We start from the raw sequence: 14,750 nt of genomic DNA on the forward strand, positions 1-14,750 counted from the left end.
CGACGCCGATGAGGATGGAAGGCAAAGCTAGAGGCTAAAAGCGGACTAAATGCCGATTTTTGCACTGACTGAACTGCGAGCTGAGACCCCCGTCCGCGCGCGTGTGAGAGATACACATGTTTGTTGCTGATGCTCGACGACGTCGCCGACGCCGTCGTCGTCGTGGGCCTGTAGACTGTTGAATCTTTTTAGCGTGCTGCCTGCCAGTAATCGCACAGTTTTCCTTCGACCGTTCGTGGGGTATAATCTCGAATCTCGTTCCTCGAGCGGTAGCGACAGCAGCAGCAGAAGCAGCACTCTCTGTTCGGGTTCGCGTAATACCGCGTCTCGTAGTTATAGTACGGTTCTTGTGTAGTGCGGTCGACATCGAAGACGACAACGACGACGACGGCTGGCGAGTGTTGGCGCGCGCGACCTTTTTTCCGAGTTTTGAACTTTACGTTCCGGGAGTTGCCGCGTGCAGTTCTACGGTTCCCCTGGAAGACGAATGACGGATGTCCGCCGTTCCAGCAGTTAGAGTGTTCTTGTTAGTTGAGACTTGTGATGGTGATATGTGCTCGTCGATTCTAACCGGTCGAATGATAGTGCGGAAGATTTCCTGGTACCAAAGCAGAAGACTATCCCAGTACGAAGATCAACTCCGTTTCAGTTATGTCAGCTGTTTTGTCAGAATGTAATGTGATGTGAGCTATTTCATGTGATGGATTTTCCCACTGGCCTTAGTTATGATTTGTGTTGACGATTTGAAGGCACAGCTTACTGAACTGTGATCGGAACGCCCAGAGACATTTCAAATCGGAGAAGATCGCGTGTGGTGCATTTTTCTGTTGCTTCTTTTTTCTGATTCCCGTTCATTCCACGTTCGTAAATGCGCGGATTTTCATTGGCGGCAGTGGAAGAAAAAACACCAAATAGCGAGTGACAGACGGGTGACGCAGGTTCTTCGATGCAAAATTGTTTGTGACGACGACGTGAAGATGCTGGTGGTAATCGTCGCCAAGTAGCTGAAAAGCAGAGAGCAACGAATGTGGTGAAAATTTCTTTTCAAGTGAGTTTCCATTCCCGGGAGAAGACAGCCTAGTATAGTACCAAATTATTGCCAGAAAAAAAATGCATTTCGTTCGACTCTTTTTCTGTGTTTCTTCTGAACGATTATGGTGTTTATTTAAATGTAGCAGTTCTCAAACATTTTTTAAATATTAATATTATATATAATTACACATGTTATCTATCATCGATATTCCCTCTAAATATATGATTAAAAGTATTTAATTGGTGGAGAAAAAATTGTAATATTTGGTGATTATTTGTTTTGTGCTTGTGCGAAAATGAATGTAACTAGGAAAATAAATGTTTTATGCGGATCATCAAGAAAGATATTTTTTCACAAATTTAGACTATCGAAATGGTCTCGTAAGTAGAACCAAATGCAAGAAACTGAAGAGGATCTACTATAGAGGTTAAATTACAACAATCACTTGTAAACAGAACTCAGAATGTGTGGAAAATTGATGCATTGCAAAGATTGAATTTTGACTTCCAAAGTTTCCCAGTTGAACAGGAAAAAAAAAATCTATCCATTCTCAAGTGACGTGTGGTCGTATAAACACCAAATATGATTTGTAATATGTTATTTTTTCTAGTTTTGTTCAATTACAAAATAGTAAGTTTTTGGATATATATCGAACAAAATGCTATTTGTTGGAAACATGTGAGACTTATTCGAAAATCAAAAATATCACGATTGTCTTCGGATCAGAATGTACTTAAGTTTATTATGGCGATTTACTTTTACAGGTTTTGAAACCTATGTCGGTATTCAGATTCCTTCCGAGATTACTTGCCGTCACCATATACAAGACATTGTTCGCAGATTTTGAGGGCAAATATAAAAATAGTCAGAATACTACTTTTGAAATATTTCTTTATTACAATACCATACTATCAAAACAATTCATCTGCTTTTGTAACATATCTGCTTTAGTAACTTTTGAAGGCAAACCAACACCTTCAATTCATTGGTGAAGGCTTCTGTTACCTGTTGATGATGTTGCTATCAAGATTCGTCAAATCGACGTTCGAATTTTGTTTGGAAAAGTAGATAAATCCTTTTGATAATTTGTCATGGATTTCCTCTTTTCTTGTTAACTATGGCATCTTCAGTTTGTGATTTCCGAGAGATTATCCAAATTGTTCAGAAAGAGAAAGAGACTAACACCGCTAGGTGGATTAATCAGCTTTTTTAACAACTTTCAAATGTTGTTCAAAACCGTAACAGATGGCACGCACTAATGAAGTCATTCCGAAGGTTTTGGATTTCGCCCTTTAAAAAAGAACAAAATCTAGACTATGTGGTCCTTCATTTTAGATACAAAAAACAATCCACTGAATTCAGGTCAGGATAGCTAGGAGGCCATTCTTCTGTCTTCGGAAAATCCGTCAAATGCTTATATACCTTTTTGCCTTTCTCGTATACAAAGTATACGTAAAGGCTATAGGATCACTCCAAAACCTATTTTGATAGAAGGCTCGGAGACCCATAGTGTTCTATACCAATCGACTCAGCTCGACGAATTGAGGTGATGTCTGTATGTGTGTGTGTATGTGTACAAAAATGTGAGCCACACTTTTTGGTACTTAGCATTATCCAAGATTAGCATTAACAGATTGCAATCGACGCGGATTGCGGTCTAGTTGTTTCCTATTGAAAATTGGCCCGATCGGTCATTGCGTTCCAGAGTTGTTCAAAAAACATTGTTTTTTGCCAAGGGTCCCCCCTTGAATTTTTTTTTCAAAGACATTTTTTTTTAAATACTGTTGCAGTGCATTCAAATAACCGCAAATAAATATGAATAGATGAAAAAGGTAAAATCTATCCCCCTAAAGTGCTGTTTCAACCTCTCTTATTCGCTCTTCTTATATTTTCAAGGCGCCAGAAAGGCACCACCAACGCTAGGTGGATTGATCTGTTTTTTTTTTATTCCGGTTTGGGTGCGGTATTATTTGAACTATTGTAGCATTGGCAATGAAGTTCCGATTGCAAAACAGCTCTGTTTTCAAGCCGTCTTCAGTGTCTCATAAGCAGTGTCAAGTGTGATGAAGTCGAAAAACGCATCTGTAAAGACTACAACGTGGTGGAATTAAATGGAACAGTACTTTAGATTTTAGATCATCTCCAGTAAATCTCCAGTTCGGTGCTTGGCACCAATTACAACACCATTTTGATCTATTAAAATTCACATGCGTTCCTTGAGCTACCTACGTGTTGATCACCTACGGTTAAAATTAATCTCGAAATTTTCGATCAACTGCCTGCGAAATATCTAAAATAAAAACTTCTTCTCAAAAATTAGAAATAGCCTGTAAAGAAATCATGGTATAAGCAATAAATAAATATAGAATTTCCCCAAATAAGTCAAAAGTTACATAAACAAATAAGAATTTTCCACAGAACAAAAAAAATAGCACTTTTAAAACCAAAAGACTAAATTATAAAACAAGAATTTTCCATAAGAAATCAAAATTATACATTGAAAAAAAAATAATAAATTTCCATTATTTATGGAATTTTTTTTTATGTATTATTTTGATTTCTTCCTTTGTCTTCTTTTATAATAGCAATGTTTGCTTTTAAAAGTGCAAATTTATTTTTATTTTGTGGAAAATTCCTGATTTTTTATGGAAATATTGAATTATTCAAGGAAATTTTATATTTATTTATTGCTTATACCATAATTTCTTTATTGGCAATTTCCTAATTTTTTAATGAAAAATTTCAAAATTTTTGTGGAAATACTATTTTGCTGTCCATGAGGAATTGGTATCATAGCGGTTTTGAATAAAGTTTCAAATCGATTACCTTTATCGATCATCGATGTACCGCATAAAAAGCCACGCGTCTCCATTAGTATGCTTGCACGTTTGCTCTAGTTTTTTTTGTTTTTTTTTTCTATCTTGCACTCTCTGGCTGCTCTCTGGTGCTAATAGAAGCACTGTGTCCTGATTGATTAGGCATTTTTGAACTGCATCCCCGCTGTAGGGGTGAAAACATCACGGTTCAGGAATTAAATGGTAGGGGATGGCCCACCAGGCCTTCTAAAGCTGTTTTCTAGTTGTAGTACCTAATATGCTGAAATATCGTATCATTTCGTTTTAAAAATTTGTTTCGAGAAATAGACTAATATGGGGGGAGAGCCGTCCACCGAGTCACCGAAGATTTTTTTGCCCCGCAGCCACTGTTTTTACCCGGCGCGTTGCTGTAATTTTCTGAACAAAAACTCAGAGGTAGTCCTCACTCAGAATTTTGGGAAGATGTCTACTCTAGGAATTATAGAGATTTCCTGCTTATTAAAAAAAAATCCCAGGAATTAAGCCGTTACAAATATTTAATTAACATTTTGTCCTCCGAAAGGTCAGGGGGATAATAAAAAATAAATATTAAAATGAAAAAAATAGATAAAAAAAAACACCTCGGATTTGTTAAAGAATGTTTTGAAAATCCTCACATTATCCGAATTTTATTTTGTTGCCCCCCCAGGGGGGGGGGGAGGAGACATAATAGTTTTTAAATATTTGTATCGGCCTTATGAAAAAAACATTCAAGATTCCTAAAAAACTCCATCTCTATGAATTCAAAAAAGTCCTTTCCGTAGAAGACTAAGACTAAGACTTCACCAGGAATTCTTGGGATTTTATTCTCCAAGAATTTTGATTTTTTCCACCTAATGAAATTTCGAAGATTTCTGCCTACAGTAATCCCTAGGCAGTTCTGACGAATTTCATCTACTAGAATTTTAGGAAATTCCTCCGCCAAGGGTTCAGAAAATTTGCTCCATTCAACCCCGATATTCTGGGCGATAATTGTGAATTCAATCTCTAGAATTTTGTTAATTCGAATTCTGGGAAGTTACTTTCTCACGAATTCTGGAGATTTGCTCTTCCTGAAATCCCAGGGATATTCCTCTCCCGTTATTCTTCATCAATTTTGTGAAACTTCTCCTCCAAGGATTCTGGTAATTTGATCTCTCCATCTCCCGATATTCTGGTAAACTCCTTGTTCATAAATTAAGAGAAACCTCTGCGCTAAGAAATTGGAAGAATCCCTTTTTCTGGAAAGGATTTCTACTCTTTTTCCATCTTCAAGAATTCTAGAAAATTCCTTACCCGAAAGTTCTGAGGAATTCCTCCCCCAGAAAAGAAGGAATTCTTACTTTAAGAACTTCGGAGAATTTCGAACCTCGGTATTCAGGAGAATACCTCTTTTATGCATTCTGGGGAATTTAGGCTAGATTTCTAAAGAAATCCTCCTTTTCAAGTTGTAAAGAAATCTTTACTCAGGAATTTCGAAGAATTTCATTTTAAGCAAATCTGGAGAGTTTTACCTTCAAAAATTTCATCTTTGTGGGTGATCACTCTTTTAAGATCTTTGGGCATTCCATCCCCCAGGAATAACGAGGAACCCACTCTCACTATCCCCCCACCCACGAGTTCGGGGGAATTGATCTCCTGATTATTTTGAAGAATTCTCCCCAGGAATTTAAGGAAGTTCCTTCTCCTGATATTCCGGAGAATCACATATCCAGAGATTTTGATGAGTTCCATCCACTTAAATTCCGATAAAGTTCTTCGCCAAGCTATTCGGTAATTTTATTCTCCCAAAATCTTGGAAAATTATGTATTTAGGAAATCAAGAGAATTCCTCATCTAAGAATTTTGGGGAATTCCTTAACCAGGAAGTTATTTCTCTAGTAAATACTGGGAAATTCCATCTCTAACAGTTATGATGTCTATGAGTTATGTCTTGCTGCAGATATTGTCATAAATTCTATTACCAGGAATCCTGAAAAATTGGTTATGATTTCCAGGATATTTCTTCAACCGTTCTGTAAATTCTTACTTAACGATTTCTAGACATAGTTATGAGGCATCAATTGTCTATGAGTTTGGAGACTAATCCACCCCCAATGATTTTTGAGGATCACTAACACCCCTCTTCTTCTCAATACTGATATTATTATGAATTCTGAGGAAAACTTCTCTCTGTATTATCTGTGGAAATCCTTTGTAGAATTCTGTAACATTTCACATCCAAGAATTCTGGAGAATTACATATTCAGAAATTTATTCTACAAGAATTCTGAGGAAATAATCCCATCAGGAGTTCTTGAAATATCTTATTAGATTGTTGAAGATGTCGTGCAAGAATTATCTGTTATCCTCTTCTTCCTTTGCATCCCGTACTGAAATATTTCTCCTCCGCAGCCTTGTGTTCCGAAGGATTTCGCACAATTATGAACTGCAAAGTTTTAAATCAAAGATGCCATTTCGTATTCGTATTTCATGAGGCTAATACAATGGTACTCTCAAGCCTACGAAAGCCCAAACAAATTTAACATATTTGACGGAGAAATTCGAAGAAGGGATGGAGACAAAACTTTTGGAAATATTACTAATTTTCTTTCGTCCGTTTTAATATTAAATTTTTGTCCCAATGTTTAGAAAAACTATGTTCTCACCTTGTTGGATGACAAGCATACAACGTGGCCTCACTCCGTCGTTCAACCGTGTGTGTGTGTGTGTGTGTGTGTGTGTGTGTGTGTGTGTGTGTGTGTGTGTGTGTGTGTGTGTGTGTGTGTGTGTGTGTGTGTGTGTGTGTGTGTGTGTGTGTGTGTGTGTGTGTGTGTGTGTGTGTGTGTGTGTGTGTGTGTGTGTGTGTGTGTGTGTGTGTGTGTGTGTGTGTGTGTGTGTGTGTGTGTGTGTGTGTGTGTGTGTGTGTGTGTGTGTGTGTGTGTGTGTGTGTGTGTGTGTGTGTGTGTGTGTGTGTGTGTGTATGTGTTTGCACGGAAGCCTTAGCTTCTAGCAAATATTATATATTAACAATATAGCCCACTCTTGCTAAAAACAGGCGAACGCGACGAAAGCGCTCCAACGGATGGCGGTCTAACTATCTATTCACAGCAACGCGTGCATCATTGCTTTTATATCAACGCGTAGAAGCGTAACGTAGCTTCCAAAAACATGACAACAAAACATAATATTAAACGTCATGTCACTCTTAACATCAGCCCGAGCCACCGTGAGTATTCTGGGTCTCTCTTCCTAACTAACAGGCTTTAACCCGACATGCTTTAAAAGTTTGTTGCCCAATGAGGACATTTAGAACTTGCGAACATAAAATTTCCCGTAAAAGCCTTTCGGTTAGCTTATGGAGTTACTACTCCACGATCAATTTTCAGATGTTTCGGATAGACATATAACAGATCAAATATTCAAAGCATAGGTGGACCAACAGAAGACGTTAATGGCCATCTTCAAGATAGTTGGAATATAACAAACAAGGCGGCATAATCTTTCATACATATTTATTCATACATTACAATAATTAGAAAAGGACAGGAAGCTCCCGATGCGTCTGTTCGGGATCTGCTGTGGCACATTGATTGATAAGCATGCATGAGGAAGGAAAGGTATGTAGCTAATAGTCAGTTACCGAGGAAGGAAGACAACTTTCCTTGTTGGGTGCCTTAGTTTATTTTCCGGAGTCTCACAGACCCGATCTTTGTATGGGAGTCTTACTAGGGTAACAAGTTACCAAATCGTTGCAAAAAAAGTAAAAAAGTCCAGTTGCGTCTAAGGTCCTGACATCTGTACTGGAATATCCCAGAGGTGACAAAGGCCATTAATGTAGACTTGGAGTAAACGTACGTCGAGACATCCTCTTCGTCTTGACTTCTGCAGATCATACCACCGTTTCACTTCACGAAATATGTATCTTCCACAGCTGCGGGAAAACCGGGTAAACGACAGCATTAGAGTCAAAGGCTCTCTCCCATTGTTTTTTCTTGTCACTTCCGTCTTTGTGTCTTCATTTTGATTCTCCTTACAAGTAGGAACAAATCCAAATCGGAGGAGCATTACCATCAAGTTGTAACAAAACGACTTGTTCTTGAACGTTTTGGTTTTCGAAGCGTACGCCATCATCTCGGCAAACTGCCTGAAAAACTTTACTGTTGAATTGAGTTCATGAGGAAGCAGTGACATTTCAATAACAATCAATAATCAGACCTATCTTGATAATTTTTACTGCAATGATCTGACTTTTTACCACCAGTTTGCGTTGCCGTCAATAAAAGTTGTTCGCTAGTAGCATGTAGGTATGTGATATATTCTAGAGTGGACTATTTTGTACTTTAAAATCTTAAGCCTTAGACAACTTTTCATGTAGAAATCCTTTACCGATTTTCTCATAACAAATTTTATTTGACAAAAGGGTGAAGCCTAGTTGACTATTGACCTGTGTGCCGATCTACTTTGAACCAGCGGCGGCAGCGACGGCTCGGATCGGCGCACATAGGGGTATTTTGCCAATCTAGCCGGAATAAAGTTGATTTTTGAAAAATGGCTTTTTCGTAGTGTAAAAATATGGGAAAAAAAATAGCTGAATAGTGTAGGACCTGCTATCTGTATACATTTTTAATTAGGATGATAATTTGACTGCTACGCTTTTTAAAACTTTGCGTTCTTTAACTAACATTTTTAATTTTGCGACTTGCTTTCTCATACCACGAAATTGATTATTTTGGTGTTCATTTTGTATAACCCTTATGGACTAAACACAATTGATACGTTTGCGTGCGTTTTGACAGTTTTGCCATGGGAAAACTGTCATAACGTACGCAAACGTATCCATTGTGTTTGGCCCATAAGAGTGAAGCCAGAGTAAACGCGAAATACGATGCGACGCGACGCGACAGTGCAATTTGACAGCCTGTTGATGATGATTGTTATTCTTTTTACGTGAGTCAAATCTTGCGCAAATTTGCGCCATTTTAAAATCGGGGACTCGAAAGTTGTGATACAATTGAGATTTTTCTGTGAAATGCAAGTTGTTTCCATGGGCGATTTCGACTAATTATATGATAGGGTAACCAACTTGATTTGAACCCCTACACATTTTGGACCCTCCTGGCGACATTTTCTTAATATCTGAACTAAAATCAATGCCGCTGCTAATTCCCCCATTGGCTTAAGAAAAATGATATTGTTCAGCATTTGATATTGTCTCACTGGTTTCCCATTCGAAAATAGCGATATTTAGATGGAATTCTGAGGAAATCAGTTTGCTCAAAAAGGCGAGCGTTACAATGCGTTACGCTTAAAAGTATACATCACTGAAAATCTCAGAACGCACACAATAAGTTTTTGTCAAAATTGTGAATTAAAAACGGCGGAATCTTCTCATTGGTGTATTCCAATCGAAAGATAAGACTTTGGTTCGGCTCTATTGAACAAAGTAAATTAGAAATTCGGCTTTGAAGAGGCTAAATTGGAGGTGTCCAAAATGTGTACATTTGGGGGTCCAAAATATATTGCACTGTCCACAACGAAGAATATTTTCATTTCAGAAAATGGTTAATCTCACCGGTTTGTCAATAACTGACGCCCATTTCGAGTTTCTATTTCATAAATAGAACTTTCATCTTTGAAATGATGTCATTTCCGTCCGAATCGAACTTGTATTTCAATTGATATAAGCATATATTGGGAAGCACTTCCTCTAGGGGTCCAAAATATTACAAAAGATTATTCATATTTACGAGATTTTAATCAGCCGTATCGCGCATGGGGTAAAACGACTCATAATGTATAACGACTGGAAGGAATGCATTTTGATGGTTGAGTATTCACAACTTTAATGTCAAATTCATTTTATAAATCCAATACAATACAAGTCTTTCTGTTATTATTTGACAAGTTGCTAAAAGGCTTCCAAGAAGGTTGTGATTTGTGAATGGCTCTAAAACAATAATATAAAATAAAACGATAAAAACAAAATTATCATTCAAAGTATTGAGACGTTAATCTAAAAATGTCTGAACAGAGTTCTAAAAAACTGAAAGTACACTGAAGTCGGTTTTTACACGAGGGATACGTTTCATGTAAATCAAAACCACGTAAATTCCGAAAACCACGGTAAATTCTAAAATCAGCGTATAACAGAAAACCGCGTAAAAATTATTTCGTCAAAAATCGATTTTTCACGGTTTTTATGGGGCTTTCGATCTTATCCATTTGCTCACTCACCTAATCAGTCACTCACTGCTTCACATGCTTCTTTCCTCACTAATTGATTAACTAGTTCTTTTACTAACTCACTCAATCACACGTTTCTTTTCGATCATTAAATTTTTTACACTCTCATAACCTGACTAAATCTTCACTCACTCACTTATTCATTGACTTGAATACTCACTCACTTACTCACTTATTTACTTACTTATTCACTCACTTACTCACTCACTCATTCACTCACTCATTTACTCACTCACTTATTCATTCACTTACATATTCTCTTAATTACTTGCTCATTCACTCACTTAATAACTCTCTCATTTACTCTCTTACCAACTCTCGCATTTGCTCACTCGCTCACTTACTCACTCTCTCATTTACTCACTCACTTACTCACTTACTATTAATTACTTGCTCATTTACTCACTTTCTCACTCCCTCATTTACTCATTCACTCACTTACTCACTCACTCATTTACTCACACTTAATCACTCACTCACTTAAGCAGTCACTCATTCTCTCATACGATTCTATCTACATTTATTGATTTTCGCGTCCGTTTACTCATTTATTCATACTCTAATGAACTTCTTCTTCCTTTCACTTGTTCGCTTACTCACTCACTCACTCACTTATTTGCTCAATCACTCACTTACACACTCAATTACTTACTCACTCACTCACCCACGCACGTGAGAAATCTATACCCTCGTCAACAAGCATTTTGCTCGGATTCTACATACAGTCATAAATTTAGTATACGGAAAATGTACTGGGGAAGCTTTTTACGTAATTTGTTTCAGTTTTTTTTTTTTTGCATTTGGAGCTAATAAAGCGTTTCGTTTATCGCTCGAAATAATCTACAAAAAAACAAAAAATAAGTGGAATTGAAAAACTCGTGGAATTTGAAATGACCGAAAAATTGATGAAAACCAACCGCGTAAAAAGCAAGCTCGTATATGAAGGTTATGTTATGCTTAAAATTGTTTTTATATCACAATAAACAAAAAAAAAAACAAAGTAATTTAAGTGGTTTCAACAAATAAAATAGTTTATTCCGGCTAGATTGGCAAAATACTCCTAAAATTTTCCCTCAAACAATAGGTACATAAATTTGAAAAAATCTTTCGAAACTTCTTAAAAAATATTCTGAAAATTCCAGATATTTTAAAGCATTCCTTCGAAAGTTCCCCAAAAATCCTTTCAGGTACTTTTTTAAGAATTCCTTATACATTTCACCAGAAATTTCTTCAGGAATACCTTTCGGGAGGGAGTGTAATTCGGAGTAAAAATCCTGAATCGTGCCTTCTTTAGCCTAGCGGCTACAAAGTAACGCCACGCTGAAAGTGGCTAGATTCAATTCATAGTACGGTGGTGTTTTTTTGCTACTTCCATATGGCTATGAGCATCGTCATGTTAGTTTTTTGACACAAAAGTGCAAAAATCAGTGAATCGGAAGTGCTAAATGAACACTAAGCTGCGATACGGCAATTTTTCAAATAGGGATGTAATGCCCACAAAGAGGAACAAAAGAAATTTTGCAGGAGTTTCCCAATTCAGAATTTCTGAGAAATGTATTATTAATTCTTCAGCACATATGTGTAAAGGAATCCCTAGAACTCCTAGAAGGATACAAGGAGTAGATAATTACTAACTTCCAAGAGTTGTCAGAGAGAGGAGTTATCTAGAATAATATCTGAGCTTATGTGAGTAATTCACCAGAATTCTCAGAGGGGGGATACCTAATATCTGAAGGAGGAATTCCTCTTGATTTCTGGGAGAGGGATTCCCCAAAATTCATGCGAGAAGAATTGTCATGAGATTTTGAAGTGTCAATTCCAAAAAAGGCTGAATAAGTACTCCGGAGAATGTAGCAGTCAGGAATTTTGTAAATATTTTTTGTACATAAATACCTGTAAATAGTTCTCATAAGATAGGTTGTAAGAAAGGCAATCTATAAATCGCCAATAGTTTAGGATAACAGATCCCTTAACATAGGCAAGCGGGCATTTATCAATTAGCCAGGCTCTCCAAGGTCGAGGCCATTTGTTTTCTGGATAAGGTGGGAGAGGGAAAGCAGCACAACTTTCGTGTCAGATTATCCATCGTACCAATAAGGTCACGATTATACACGAAGGGAGTCGGGAAATGACGTATTTCCGGTTGTGTCCGAGCCCACCTACCTTGATCTGAGGATTCACAGGCCCAATCATTTCGTCCGTGATCATCCAATAAGTTGGAAGTGTCCGCGTTGGTTTAGTAATGTTTCGTTGTGCATAAGTATGTACCCTTAAGTGACGTTAAGTGTAATTAATTAATTGAATAATTTGTTCGTTTCATAGTAGGCCAAGATTAAGTGTGCGTTGCAAGATTGTGTGCGGTAGTAGGAAACAATTATAAAGATAAAGGTAAATTGACGTGCTCATAGTGTGATGTTTAGTGCTTGTGCTCATATTGTTCGTCCAGCCAGATTGGCGTGTATTTTCCCACCCGCAGCAATCACCTCGTACCCCAGCGCGACATTTCTCCCCGACGGACGAAACATTCCTGGCGATCGTCACCTGCTAGAAGCGGACCGATCCGTCGCCATATCGGTCCGAGGGAAGGCCAGGGGACCTCCACGTGGACGAGATCCACCAGCCGGCAAGCAACCGCCATTCTGTTGCGTCGGCTTCATTAAGAAGCGTCATCGCCGGCATCAACAAGCCGGGAGCGTCGACCCCACCGGCAGGTCATCGACTGGGTCAGTAAGCCCATACAAACCGGTGAGTCAACAAACCTTTTTTTGATTGGAGTGCGGCGTCCGAGGAGGGCGCCGCGGAGGAAACGTTTTTTGTGCCAGTCGTAGACTGATGACCCAAATGTGCTGCTAAAGCCAAACCACATTTCGCGAGTCGCAAAACCCACCGACTATTGCTTGGGTCCGCCATCACGGACCCGTGAAATTCGTGCGTGAGCCCGTTTTTGCCACCACCGAAAATTATCGTCGAGTAGCAGGAGCGCAGGCTAGTTAGCAGCTGCGCTGCGAGATAAAATGACGTCACTGTAAACATCAAGCACAGAGCACACAGTCAGAATATAGAGAGAGCTAGGGAAGAGAAAACGCACACAAAATAGGAGATAGACATGAATGGAACGAACGAAACACAAACCCCGAACCAATATGTGCCCCTGTTAGTATAAGTAAATAAATAACTGTTATTCAAATAAAAGTTCTATTTGTCTCCCTAGCCAATTAGTTGATTAATTGTGTTTAACGTCACAGCGCGATATTGTTTGTTGTTTTTCCGTGTCCCGTCCTCTTTGCGAGTTTGATTGTGGTTTGTTAGGGACGATTCAAATATGACGTCCACTACTTTTTGAGATTTCTAGACCCCCCCTCCCCCCTCTGTCATGCTTTTTTGTATACCTAGTATATGCAGTGTCACAAAATCTTAGACCCCCTCCCCCCTAAAACCTGTGACATCATTGTTGAACGACCCCTTATGTTGCTTCCAACTCATTGATGGTTGTTGGTGAGAGGGAGAGTCTGCCGATGATGAGAGGCGCACTCCCACTTAGAGTGTATTAGGTTCTGGTGGGCTCTCACCGACTCTTTGAGTGTATGGTGTGGCTGTACGGTATAGAGGGAGGATAGGGTGGACCCGATTTGGCACTTTTCGTTGTTGCTGGCTGGACCGATCCATAAATCCTTATCGGGAAAATTAAAATGGACTCGCCTTGAGAGAGTCTCATCCGGGCAAATTAACTTGGGCCGTGGTCTCCTTAATGGAGTGGCGCTTAAGCCACGTGCTTTTTACGACGGATCGCTCCGTGCCGGCTACAAGAATTGCTGTAGAATTCTTGGAATTCTTGAAAGAGGAATTTCCCAGAGTTTCTGATGGGGAAATTCTATAAAAATTCTTAAGCAAGAATATTCTACAACTCTCGTAGAACGACTGGAGATTTCCTGAGAATTTAAGAAAAAGGAAAACCTGTGTGCTGGGAGGAGGTCAGAATGAAGTTCTATAAATTTTTTTTTGGTGAAAGAATTCCCCATAACTCCTGCAGGGGTCCTCAGAAATCCTGGGTAAAGAGTTTCCCAGAATTCCTAGAATTAAGTAAGAATTTTCTGATAATTCGAAAAAGCCGAAGTTTCCTTAAATCATGGAGAAAGACATATCCATAATTTCTGAAGGGGTAAATCCTCAGACCCCTGGGAAGAAATTCGCCAGAATGCCTAGAGAAGGAACAACTGCATTCTTGCAATATAAGTTTCCCAGAATTCCTGGAGAATAAATTTGGCAAATTTCCTGAGGGACGATTTTCTCAGATCTAAAGAAGAGGGTCCTCAGAATTCTTGATGGAGCAAATTTCTAGCATACTTGGAGTCACAGTGGTAAAAATTGTGTTTTAAATGGCATACTATGTTCAGAAAGTATATATTCAAGTATATATCAAGAAGTATCATTTGAGAAAAAAATATTTTTGATTAATTCATCTAAAAGTGAGATAGAAATTTAATTTTTCTCAAAATTGGTTGAAACAAAATGGCATCTTCGGGAAAGTTATTGTTGTCCGTTCATCTGGCATGCGAAAATAGTTAAGTCCATTCAGAAAAATACATTATTGGACAAAAGAAAAAAACTCTTGCACTGCCTGCCTGCTTAAGTGGCTGCTAAAAAAACGAGTCGAAGTA

The 14,750-nt window shown here is 38.3% G+C and overlaps 2 protein-coding genes across 3 annotated transcripts in view; both read left to right on the forward strand.

Annotated features, from left to right (window-relative positions):
* Window positions 1–232: 232 nt before the first annotated feature.
* LOC134209478 (uncharacterized) overlaps window positions 233–14,750 on the forward strand; it is a 355,913-nt gene continuing 341,395 nt past the window's right edge. For both annotated transcript variants that reach the window (XM_062685461.1, XM_062685462.1), the window contains exon 1: window positions 233–1,048. The gene's annotated coding sequence lies outside the window, so the exon portion shown is untranslated. The remainder of the gene's footprint in view (window positions 1,049–14,750) is intronic.
* Window positions 12,033–14,750, forward strand: part of LOC134209067 (uncharacterized) — a 43,362-nt gene continuing 40,644 nt past the window's right edge. Inside the window, exon 1 of the mRNA XM_062685048.1 lies at window positions 12,033–12,837. Coding sequence (XP_062541032.1) covers window positions 12,505–12,837 — 333 coding nt within the window. The 5' untranslated portion in view covers window positions 12,033–12,504. The remainder of the gene's footprint in view (window positions 12,838–14,750) is intronic.

This window comes from Armigeres subalbatus, chromosome 2, assembly GCF_024139115.2.
Source record: "Armigeres subalbatus isolate Guangzhou_Male chromosome 2, GZ_Asu_2, whole genome shotgun sequence".
Taxonomy (NCBI): Eukaryota; Metazoa; Arthropoda; class Insecta; order Diptera; family Culicidae; genus Armigeres; species Armigeres subalbatus.